This window comes from Canis lupus, chromosome 1 (genome assembly GCF_048164855.1).
Source record: "Canis lupus baileyi chromosome 1, mCanLup2.hap1, whole genome shotgun sequence".
Taxonomy (NCBI): domain Eukaryota; kingdom Metazoa; phylum Chordata; class Mammalia; order Carnivora; family Canidae; genus Canis; species Canis lupus.
This window is the reverse complement of record NC_132838.1, coordinates 47,624,555-47,637,611: the sequence shown is the minus strand read 5'-3', so window position 1 is coordinate 47,637,611 and position 13,057 is coordinate 47,624,555. Positions and strand designations below refer to the sequence as shown.

Here is a 13,057-nt window from a genome sequence, read left to right as displayed (position 1 = left end):
AGATAAATAAAATCTTAAAAAAAAAAAAAAAGTTTTGTTTTGGGTGTCCTAATATAGTTCTCTGTCTCTCATGAATAGATAAATAAAATCTTAAAAAAAAAAAAAAAAAGTTTTGTTTTGGGTGTCCTAATATAGTTTTCCTAACAACAGAAATGGTTGGGATATAAAATAATAAAGCAATGCAAGGCAAGGAAACAACATTATAGTGGGAATATTGAAGGTGCTTATAATCTTCCAGAAAGAGATCTTCAAAAAGACAAATACACTAAAAATTCCATTTTCAAACTGTTAAGTCCTATAAACAGAAAGAAAAGCTCTTCTGAGGAACACTAGGTGAAAAGCCAAGAAGGTGCCAAGGCCTTCTAAGAGGATCATCTAGCCTTGTGAGGCACCTGCTCCGTGGCTGGAGATGCTAAGCGAACCTCAACAAAGTGCAACGGTTTGCTAAACACACACAGAAGTCTTCAGAAAATAAGACCACTTTATTTCACAGGAGGAGACCTGACTTTGTTGTTGTTTTACTACAATTTCCTAGTGGGCATTCATCATCTTGATTTGGAATATTCCTGATATTTTTGAGGAAACTCTGGGAATTGCGCCAGATTATCTCATTCTCTCTAAATTACCCATTAATGTCTAATTTAAATAAACAAAACATAAAGAAGGTGCGAAATTCAAATGCCTTACTGCCAAGAGTGACTTAGAGAAAAATATATCAGGTTAAAAACCTTGATAAAAGGATTCTCCATGTACATGACAAAACATACATCAATTTCTAGGAAGGCAGAACATAAACACTGCATTTTGGGCAGGGTTCCATTATTTTTCGATTCTTGTCTTACCCTCCTTTTTATTTTTTAAGATATTATTTTTACATAATCTCTATACCCAATATGGGGCTTGAACTCACAACCCCGAGATCAAGAGTAGCACACACTCCACCGACTGAGCCAGCCAGGCGCCTCCATTAGCTTCCTTTTTTGAAAGACATGTCCATTTTAGGCTTTGTTCTGTTTTTGAAGAGTAAGACTGGCACTGATTGAGAAAATGAGAACTGCTATTCACTGGACACAGAATTTTGGAGACAAACTGGGAGCAGACATAATGGGACAACACCCTTCTGAGTGGTGAGTACACTGTTGCAAAGATAATTACTGAGAGGCAGAGGATACAATCAGAATTCGACGTAAGGAAACCCAAGTTTTTTAAATCAGAAACCTTTTGAGGACAAGACCCGTGTCTATTTCTCAACAAGAATTTCAAACTACATCACAGAAACGGAGATTTATTTACTCCTTTACTAGTAACACCCATATCAAGAACATTCACCATAGTATCTGATGCATGAGCGCTTAATGCTTAATGAATACTCACTATAATTATTCTTCCCATCACTATGGGCAGCTGAGGGACTGTGGGTTTGCATTAACTTCACAAATCTTTAAGTTAACAAATAATGGGATCTTAAAAGGTGGTTATAATATTAAGTACTTGAAGGACTAACATATTAACAAAACTTCTATGACCTACTGCAATGCATTTTTGAGAAATGTTTACCTTGTGGTCCATACTGGCTCATCTGTGGACCATAAGTCCCACTTGAGTTACTCTGCTGAAAGCTACTGATTCCAGGATGCATCTGGCCTCCAGGAGAAGGATGAGGCGACATGGATGGTCCTGTCTGTTGAGGTCCATACTGAGACATCTGAGGGTTTCTTTGTGTGCCTGCCATAAAACCTAGGTGGGAAATAAATGGAAATATATAAGTGCAGGTGACAAAAAGGACATGGAATTGTGTGGAAGGTGGATGTGGAGAAGACTGGCACTATGAGACTCCCCTAAAGAAACATCTAAAGGTGTCTCAATCCCACAGCCGGGGATCTGTGTGTGTGTGTGTGTGTGTGTGGTGGGGGGGTACTTTGGGCTTCCCACAGTCCTAATTCTGAAAGCCCATTAGATTTCCAGGAACCCAGTGGATCGTGGGCTTGAACTAGAGAAAGGAGAAGAGAGAGAGAGAAGAGGAGAACAAGCCTAGCCTCTCTTGGTGATGAGGCCCCTACAAAAAGCAACAGTAACAATCAGGACCCCCTTCCACTGCAAGCCTTCCATTCCTGCCAGGTCGGACATGTTGCAGGTACCCTCTCAGAGCCCCTGACCCCGATTTCTGGGATGCACATCTTGGGCCACCCAAACATCCACCCCTCTTCTCAAGGTGAGGCCAGTACCCTGCCCTGCCCTGCATGGAACCATTCTGAGCAATAATCATTCACCTTGAACCCTAGAGTGCTGCAGACTTATGAACCCTGACTTGTACCACCCCTTACGGGTACACTGTGAACAATGGGTGGATTTGAAGCAGATTCTACTATTCCAAAATAGAATTCTGACTTCCTCCCACAAACCTACCATGCCCGGGTCTCCCCGTCTCTACCACTGGCATCGGTACTCACCCAGATGCTCCTGCCAGGAACCCCCGACTCCCTCCCCTTGCTTCCTAGGTATGTGCCCATCTTGTTGCCCATGCTTCTGAAGTGTCTCCTGGGCTGCTCTTCTGCTTTACTTCCACTTCTGCACAAGCCTGGCCTGCTACCATCTTCTTCCCCTCTCACCCAGCACTCTACAGCAATCTCAGCCTCAACTACCACCCACCTCCACTTTGCTTTCGCTTTGCTTTCACAAAGCTGCCAGAATCATCTTTCAGGAATATAAAAGGAAATCAGAGCATATCTTTCCTGCATGAAACCCCTCAAGGCTTCCCAGTGAGCCTGGGAACCAAATGCAAACCTCTGACCACACCCTGTGGCTTCTTCTGTGGTCAAGTGCAGCCATTCTCACTCTAACCCCATGTCCTATGGCTCCCGGCAGGCAACGTTAACCAAACACTATTTCCTCCTGCTCCTGCCCCAGAGAATTCTCTTCCACCGGCTGGTTTTTTCTCATCTCTAAGTCCCCTGCCCAGGCTGCCTCCCTGTGGTGACACTGCTTAGTCGTTTCTCATTTGTGTCTTCAGGGCGCTTCTCATAACGGGTATTTTGCTGTATTTTGGACTCACTAGCTTTCCTCTTGCCACTAAAACAGCTCCATGAGGGCAAGGATCATGCCTGTCTCACTGTTGCATCCCAAAGTGGCAGCCGAGTGTCTGGCACATGGTAGGTAACTATTTATTGAGTGAATGTTAAACTCCTCATGCACTCAACAGACCATGATGCACAGTAAAGTAGGTGCTTAGCAGGTAGCTGTCCAAATGGATAAAGAAAATACATCTTTAAATGATGCAGGACCATCATGTCAGGGTGTATCCACATTAGTAGTTTGGGCAAATATAAGCTAAGTATGTAGGATGAGATGTGGAAGACTCATGTAGACAGAGTACCCCAAATCAAGACCTGTATCTAAAAAAAAGCTAACACCATCAAACTAGCATACTGATGAAGGGCAGTTTTAACAGCAGCTCCGAGAACCCAGGAGTTTGGGCTGGTGAGAGTTCTGACGTCTCAGGTGAGGGTTCCGGTAGGCTGCAGAGTGCAGAGGGGCTGGTTTATTCCGAGAACCTAGGGCAGTAGCGGCTAGAGAGTCTACTGAGGCAGCTAGAGGGAAGATGATGCCCACAGATCCAAAGCCAGCTTCAACTTAAGAGGGATAAATGAGGTCGGCCATTTATAAAAGCCATGGTTTATATTTCAGTTAGGAAAAAAAGTGATCTTTCAATACTGCTTCTGTCTAAAGAGATAGACATAAAATAAAAGTAAGTAGAGTTGTTCCTTATTATCCTATTCCATTTATTTATAAAGATAAGTCTTATGAAATTGGGCTCAACTGGCAGCTCCCAGATATAAATCATCATAGAAAATGTTTGCTTTTTCAAATCTGAAAACAAACAGAAATCAGAGCACTAAAATTACTATAAATGATTGCATCTTAAGATGTTTCATGAAATATTTATCTAAGCTTTACTATAGAATTCTCAAGAGTTTCATATAGAGTCCTGTTTAATAAAAAATGTGTTTAAATTCCATACAGCTTGTGTGGGTTTGTCTTTCGTTCTTTAGAGTAACTGCTGTCTTCTTCATTAGTTAAAAAAAATAACACAGGTCCTTTTTTTTGGGCATTAAATTTCACTTCAATCATGAAAGTGTCCATGCTGAAGGATTTAGAACCTCTGATAATACAATACATCCTCAGGTTATTGCTGCCTCTGGGACACTTAATAGGCTTAAGGTTTGTTCAAATGAGTTCTAGGAATTCTTACCTAGGCAAGTTATTTATTTCTGACTATTTAGTCAGTCCTTAAAAATATATATGCCATGTTCCAGTTGAATTATCTCACTCATCACTGGCATTCTGCAGAAAATCAAGTTTGTGAAAAGATTCCAAAAGAAGTGGAATAACAAAGCAAATTCAAATGGAATGTGTCACAGCACCAAATTCCACAACTCAGAGACAAGGTTCTATGGGGTATGCAATCCACCCTCCTTCCACAGAAATTAAAATTGGAAAGCTATTTTTTTTTTTCTGTGTAAACTTTGCAATAGAACCACTTTACAAGAGCTTCCTGAAGTCCTGTTTTATACTTTTGGCGAAACTCATCTCTTTACATGTATTCCCCAAGACAATGAAAGGGGAAGGTGACGTCACTTGTCTGACTCCCTTTCTGAGCTCAAATCACCTACTGGCAGTCAACTGGGGACACAAGGCCTGGACTATGGTCTCATTTGCTTCACTAGCTCAGCTTCTACTTGGGAAGATAGATATGTACATAAACATATGACAGCGTGTACTGATTGAACTAGCTGCATGACCTTTAGGCAAATCATATTTTATCTGAGCCTTGGTTTCCACATCTTAAAATGAAGACAAGGTTGTGCTGTAATAACACGCAAAAGTGTTTGGTATGCTAAAATCTGAGACAGGAAAGAGATGTGATGAAGTACCACGGATATCTTTTAACTCCTAAGTACCTCACATATTCAGATGTCCTTTTTAGCTAGAACGAAGAAGCTAGTTTTTATACATTTGTTTTTTCTTTAAACACTGGAATCCATGTTACTCAAGGACCTGGGTAACTGTCTCCAAATTCAAATACGATACAGAAGTTTAAGAATGTATACAGTTGTCTCCCTCTACCTGTGGGGGGACAGACCAAGACCCCCAGTGGATGCCTGAAGCTATGGATAGTACAGAACCCTACGTATATGAGGCTTTTTCCTATGCAAACACACCTATGACAACATTTAATTCGTAAATTGGGCACAGTAAGAGATTAACAGCAGTAACTAATATAAAATAGAACAATTATATAACAAAATATTGTAATAAAATTTATGATTGTGGTCTCTCTCTTGACATCCTGTACCATACTTACTCACCCTTCTTCTTGTGATGATGTGAAATGATAAAATGCCTTCATGATGAGATGAGGGTATGAGGAGTATGACGTAGGTGTTGTGATGGAGCGTTAGACTACTACTGACCATCTGATCATGTCAGGAGGAGGATCATCTGTTTCTGGAGTGTGGCTGACTGTAGGGACTGGGAAATAAAACCACAGAGGGAGGGGTGGGGGGAACTACTGTATCCCTCTCTCTTACCACTGAGCTCCCCTGGCCAAGTGCAATGGTTTTTAATGTATCCTTTCAGAGGTATTTTAAAATTTGTGTTTGATTCTGTATTTCTCTTATCATGAGTACAGTGTACTAAACACTTTGTTTAGTAGCTGTTTTTAATTCCTTTTCTAGAACCAATGATAACATTTGCCCACCTTTCTGTCCTGACTACAAAGTATTTCATGTTGCATATATAGCTCCTATTAGGAAACAGTGATACAGCTCACTGAAGCTCTGGTATATGCAATCCGGGGGAAATGTGGTCCTTTCCTGAGATCAACAGTAGCACAGACCTCAGGCTGTTTTAGCAGGAAAGCAATATAATCTGACTTGCATTCCTAAAAGCTGATTCTGTTATAACCCGCAGCATGATGAAAGGACTGCAAGAGAGGAAGGCTAAAAGCTCAAATACCAGTAAGGAGGCAGGTAAAGTGATCTGTGATATATAATCACAATTGAGCGCCAGCTGTAATCCAACCAAAAAAGGCTTCCATTATGGATAGAACTGTATTTTCAAAAGATTATTGAATATTACCATTGTCTAAACAAGTGGATGAAATACTGGAAGACAAAAGTTAGCTATAAAAAGAAGTACTTCTACTTTTCACTCTAAAGATAGAAACTCTGCATGTCTCTTTTTGTTCCCTCATCTGTAAAACAGGGACAATGGCATTTACTTCACAGAGATGCTGTGGGGATTAAATGAGATAATACACATAAAAAACTTATAGCAGGTGCCTGGAATAGTGGGCTTTTGATAATTATTAGCTGGTACTATTATTATACATTCACAGAAGAAAAGCGAGAGGCAGATGTGTGGCAGCAAGAGTAGGGAGCCCGGCAGTTAGTCCTGGCTCTGTGTCTGCTGTGCACAGTACGGCAGCCAACATCACCCTTCCGGCTTCAGTTGCTTCACCTGTCAAATGGAAGGACGAGGAAGCACAGTATTCACAGGGACACCTCCAGCTCTAGTTCTCAATTCTGGCTTCAGCACTTTTTTCCCTAGGAAAAAATCTAATCAAGCTTATAATTTCCATGTATATTTATTTGGGGTATTTCTTGCTTTGTTTTGATTTTAACCTTTATTTAGAAAGAAATAAATGTTAAAATGTTTCCAAAAAATCAAATTTCAACCAAGAATTTTCTACCTATTTATGGTGACATATTTATTTGATTGTATTTTGCTTCTTTTAGAAAGTTATTATAAAATGACAGCTTGTGACATAGTTTGTGAATAGAAAAACTGACAGCTGAGAGAATAAAGCTGCTTTTAAAAAAAGGTGTGAAGTTCTGCTGGTTACAAGCCATCTGAATTTAGAAAACCAAACTTTCTAGTAAGGAAAATTTAGAAAGTATAAAATTTGTTTCCTAAGTATTATGAAGGTATATTTTATTACTAGATGTATTATGGAATTCTATGCCTCAAATTAAGTAAGGTGAGGAAATTCAAACTTTGGGAGGAAAGTACTAAATGAGATAATTATTTACATTATACAAAGTACTTAACTGAAAAATCACAGAAACTGTATGAAAACACAACATAGATTTCATCCATACCATAAATCCATAGGTTTGCATAAATGAATTTACTATTTGAGTTCTTCATTACATGTGTATACACTCATACACACTTGTACTATCATGTTCCAAATGAAAAGAGGTGTATTTCTGATTTGAAAAAAATCAATTGCCCTTTAGAAAGAGAGAGAGAGAGAGAGCGAGAGAGAAAGCTATACTCTCAGAGAAAAGGTAATGCAGTGTAATGGGAAACACATTTCATCTGTTTGGAGTCAGGAGACTGGGGGAGGGGCTGCCTCTATGACCCACCATGTGATGGGATCTCTTGTGTGTGTAACAGCACTTCCTGCCCTGGCTTACAAGATCATTCTGAGAGTCAAATAGGGAAAACATATGCAGAAGTGCTCTTCTAAACTGAAAACCACCATGAAAATGTGAGGCAAAGGCATGACTATCGCTTTTGCAGTGAGGCCATGAGCCCTTCCTTCACCATGTGAGCTATGACCTCAGTGATCACGCTGGTAACTCAGCCATGATAGTCTGACACTCGCCTTCTCCCAGTGAGCTCCAATTTTCTCTGGCACTCACGGAAGGTGGTGAGGAGGAGAGAACACTGGAAAAAAGGACACAGTACAATCCTTGTCCTGGAAGAACTTACGATTTGTTGGGGAGCAAATAAACCTACCAGCAAGGAATGATGATCAAGGGAGCTTATGAAGCCACTGAGCCAGGTGCCAGGCAGCGTGGGAGGTATGGGGTATATGGTAGCAGGGACACAGCACCCTCATGGGGCCCACATGCGGGGGGCGGGGGGGGGACAGGCAATACACTCCCTGGCATACAAACAGAAGAAAACAGGAGTTCAGGTGCCAGGAGGGTAGAAGAGGAGGACCCAATTCAGACCGAGGACCACCTGACGACCAGCTGACTAAGAAATACGTGTGACCAGCAAAGCAGAGGTCACAACACATGTCCTTAGAAGCTACGGTTGCTGCTTTTGGCTGAATCTGACAAGTATGGGGGCACCTTCAGCTGGTCAGCTCTTTCCTTGGTTAAACATTTTGCTTCCTTCTCCAAGTCCTCCCCTGTCTGGCTCCTAAGTGCCCACAAGCAACAGCACACAGCAAGGGCGACACTAACATCCTGCCCCCTTGCCCAGAGACACCTGTGTCCCTGCCTGTCCTCCTGCATTTTCCTCGTCTCAGCAGAGGGAGATCTTTTACTCACATGCATGCTCAGAATCCCACTCTGAATCCTATCCTTCCTCATCTCTCTAGGGACAGGTCCACTGTGTTTATTGCAAGACTAGCTCATAACTCTTGATTGCTGAACAGAATGAAGTCCAAACTTAGTCCAGGTCTTTCCAAATTTGGCCTGACCCATTTCTCCAGCTCCATCACGGAGTCCCCACTTGGAGAAAATCAGACACTTTTCTCCTCTTAGGTACTGGTAGGTACTGGGTTGCTTTAGACTGGCAAGTCTTGGCATGTTCATTCACTTAATAAATTATTTATCGACTACCTCTCGTGTTCCAGACAATGTGCCACTCACTGTCAATAATAGTTGACATTTAAAGAACATATATTACATGCTAATAGCTTTGTTTTTTATTAGCTCATTTAAGCTGCAAAACAACTATGAAGATACGGAGGCTCACAAAGTAGTAAAACATTTTTAATCACAATCCATACTGAAGAAATATATGTTATACCACAATCCAACGTGTGTATTCACGTGAGCATATGTTTATATACTCACAGGCAGTTTCATGTATATACTGCCTCACCAAACAATTTCCACCCTTATTGTGTGAAATGCACTCTGATATTAAAAATTTGTTTTTCAGGGGCCCCTAGGTGGATCAACCATTGAGCCTGCCTTTGGCTCAGGTAGTGATCCGAGGGTCCTGGGATTGAGTTCTGCATCAGGCTCCCCACAGGGAGCCTGCTTCTTCCTATGTCTCTGCCCCTCTTGTGTGTCTCTCATGAATAAATAAATAAAATCTTTAAAAAAAAATTTTTTTTTTCAAATAACAAAGCCTCATGAATGGGAGGCAGAGTTTGAAAACAAAATCCTAGATTGTGTTCTCTACTGAGTATGCTGCTTTCAGTGTGCCCACGAAGCCGTTTGTCTCCACGTAACCTACGGACCCCCATCCTTCCTGCCCCCTCCTTGGCACTCCTTGGCCTTCCCAAGAGCAGGCACTTGCATAGCTCGGAAAGCACCATGTGCGTCAGTGGGCGCAGAGCAGTTAGCACACCGCCACCATTACCAGCTGGTGTGCCCGTTTCTGCCCCAAACCGGGGTGCCGCGGCTTGCAAAGTCTCTCCGCATCTGTCTCCTTGGAACCACACGAAGGGCCGGGCACAGAACTGGAACCAAATGTAGGTTTTTAATGAATAAGAAAACATCTTCGTTTAGAGCCCGTTTACTTTACAAAAAGACCTTAATAAATGTGGTGGGCTGGCTCCTCAATTCATAGTGTATTTGGAGAACTGTTTCCAGGGAAAGGAAGACAGTTTTTCAAGGAGGGAACAGCTGATGGCTAAAAGCCTAACAAGTAGAAAGCATGTTTGTTTCTGTTCCCTTTATCAATGCTTGCCAAATGTAGCCACTTTGTCCATCTCCCCTGTCACCGCAAAATCAAACTATGGCGTTGCCACTTACAGTTAGGGGACTCTAGGCTGGTTAGGTAACAGTTAAGCCTGTTTCCTTTTCTGCAACATGTGGATGACAAGTGAGCCTACATCCTAAGATTAAATGAGAACATGTTATGAGCAACACGCAGCTCAGTGCCGGCACACAGAGCAGAGGCTCAATAAGTGATAGCTGTTATTATTCATATTTTTTTTTTTAAATTTTAATTTATTCATGATAGGCACACAGTGAGAGAGAGAAAGGCAGAGACATAGGCAGAGGGAGAAGCAAGCTCCATGCACCGGGAGCCCGACGTGGGATTCGATCCCGGATCTCCAGGATCACGCCCCGGGCCAAAGGCAGGCGCCAAACCGCTGCGCCACCCAGGGATCCCTATTCATATTATTTTTAAGACAACCCACCATTTATTTCCTGTCTGAATGACTCCAAGTTTCCATACTAGCTTCCCTTTGCCAGGCTCCTCTACAAACCATGTATCACAGTGAAGCCAAAAAGTGCCGCAAGTCCCTGGACCGTGGTAAATTCACTGAGGTGACAAATGTCATACCCAGTGAGCCTCCTGGCAAACATCCTGATGCCCTTCCCCAGGTAGCACACACTGTGTTATCATGCTGGGCCTGCCTTGCTCTATACCTCCTCCAACAGAGCCAGTTATAGCTGATAGGTAGCTTTCCTCACCCAGTTGACTATCCAGAAAGCACTGCCCTTTTCCAGAGCGCTAGTTCCAGAAATAATTGGCTGGCCATGTTATTTGGCTCAGGAAAGTGAAGCTTGTCAGTTTCAGGCCACTCAACCAGCATCTACAGTACTGATGAGCTCTGAGCAGCATTGATTCCGCGTACATCCTTCCTGATTTGGCAGATTCCCCAGAGTCTGCCCACTGAAACGAGAGAGAGACACAGAGAGACAGAGAGAAATACCAGGATTCCTGTCAAGTGAATTCCTGAATTGACTCTCAAGGTAAAGGGCAGGAATCTTGACTTTTGTTGACCTCTGGTTTATAGCACCTATGACCAGTGCCTTGCTTAATAAACATTTATGCAATGGATGAATAACCCATTAGGTTTTGCACAGGGGATATGGGATAAGGGGGTTGGTTAAAGAAGACAATGATCTTTCTACTTACAAGGAAGAACACCTAAGACCTTGGGCCAGAAGGGAGTCCCCCTTGCTCTTTGGCTCAGGCCCTGCCATGGAGCTCTGGAGCTCACATGAGAAAACTCTGATCTTAGCCAGGCTTGTTTCTATCACCTAGTAACATGCTAATAACTCACCCTAACATTTATTCTAAAGGCATATTTTGTTTAGATATTTAATTCCAATTTGATAATTTTTTGCATGCTATATTCTATGTATCCAATCAATAGCCAAAGATGGGAAGGAAGGGAGGATTGTCACAATCTTACCTGGAATCACTCAGTCTCCACATTAAGGATTGTTTTCTTTAGAGTCATTCTTCTACAAATATTTATGTTGGTATCAATGGAAAATTCCAAGACAAACAATCTATTCTTATTACATGGCAGTGTTAAGTAATGTTAAGTCTAGGAAAAATGATCCTGGTCTTTATAATAGAGACCAATATTAGAGACTAAGAGACACATTTTTCCTTTCTCAATTAAAAAAAAAAATCCCCTCATTGCTATCTTAGAAAATTGGTCTAATAGAGAATTAGCATTTATAAAATGTTTCTTTATATTATTATTAGATTAAATGAGTTTTTCAGACCTTTCAAATATTTTTTTCAGCACTGTACTATTTGTGGTTTATTAAGTGAATATTTTTCCTTCTTTTAGAAAAAATGTTACATAATTCTCTTCCTTGGAAAAAAAATTTTTTTAGGAAAGATCCAGTGTTACTATCTAAACCTTAGTATATCAAAAAAAAGTTAAACTGATTTACGCAACCATTATAAATAAATTGCATTTTCCATATAAGAGACAAAATGAATGCAGGATATTTATTATGCAGTAGGAATGGGAAAAACTCTTCATTGGACAAGACGGGGATATCTTTAGAAGGACTTCAAAAACTCTCAAAAATAGAATGAAATTATATTTAATATAAAAAGTAAAGTGGCCAGAAGGCATATATGGGGGAGACGATAGGGAGGAAAATAGAGTGGGAAGCTTCATGGATCCAAACAGGCAATGGCAGGTTGTCCTAGCTCTGGAACAGTCACTGATGAGTAAAGGGCCATCTCATGGAAATGCATACCTAAGTTGAAGGGTGTACAAAACTGATTTAGAAACAAAGTCAAGGAAATAGTAGGGCAAAAATGGGAAATTTCAGGATATTAAATTGGAAGGCATTTTGACATGGATCTAAACCTCCACATGTGCATCCTTTCCCTCTTCAGGCAGCACAACAAATTCAATAGCATTAAGTATGAGACTTTACATCCTGCTGGAAAACACAGAGTCAGGGGATCCCTGAGTGGCTCAGTGGTTTAGTGCCTGCCTTCAGCCCAGGGCGTGGTCTTGGAGTCCCAGGATCGAGTCCCACATCAGGCTCCCTGCATGGAGCCTACTTCTCCCTCTGCCTGTGTCTTTGTCTCTCTCTCTCTCTGTGTCTCTCATGAATAAATAAAATCTTAAAAAAAAAAAAAAAAAAAAAGGAAACACAGGGTCAAACATAAAGCCCAAACCAAGGTTCATCCTACCCATGAAAGAGAAAACGGTAAAGAAAGAGCAAGAGTGCCCAGGCAAATGCAGGAGAGCAAGAGAACAGAGACACAATTACACAAAAATGTGATTTCTTCATCAGAGGTGCCTCTTCAGCTGGCAGAAAGCTCCGGCACTGTCAGGACACCAGGAAAACACCCAAGGTTCTATGAGCCACCAAAAAGCAAAGCACGTTTTTCCTCTGGCACATGGACAATTTGTTTTCACGTTGGCATCTGTTGAAAATTCACAGAGCTGCCTTGTTTCTTCAAGCCAGTTCAATAAAAGATGTTTCCCCACATGTGTGAAATAATGGTCACACACTGTACCACCTTAGCAGAGTCTTCCGACTATAAAGACAGACAGAGTGATTTCTCATTGCAAATAGGTGTCAGATTCCCATTTGGGGAGAAAAATAGATTTTAAAAAATATTCTTGTTACATTTTAATATCTCCAGTGTTTATTTGCCTGCTTGCTTCTCTTCACAACATGAACTGCTTTGGGGAAGACAGAAACTAATGACCCGTTCAAGGCTGTAACCCAGGCCCCCTGGTGCTTTCCCAGCTGTGCGATCAGGTTAACTGGCAGAGCTGCTCTTGCTTCCTTCCCTGCTA

General features: G+C 41.5%; 1 protein-coding gene across 11 annotated transcripts in view; it reads right to left on the bottom strand.

Annotated features, from left to right (window-relative positions):
* ARID1B (AT-rich interaction domain 1B) overlaps positions 1-13,057 on the bottom strand; it is a 434,837-nt gene that overhangs the window by 70,895 nt on the left and 350,885 nt on the right. For 9 of the 11 annotated variants that reach the window (XM_072828796.1, XM_072828832.1, XM_072828804.1 and 6 more), the window contains one exon: positions 1,558-1,737. The exons of the other annotated variants lie outside the window; for them this stretch is intronic. In XM_072828796.1, coding sequence (XP_072684897.1) covers positions 1,558-1,737 — 180 coding nt within the window. The remainder of the gene's footprint in view (positions 1-1,557; positions 1,738-13,057) is intronic. 11 annotated transcript variants of the gene reach the window in all.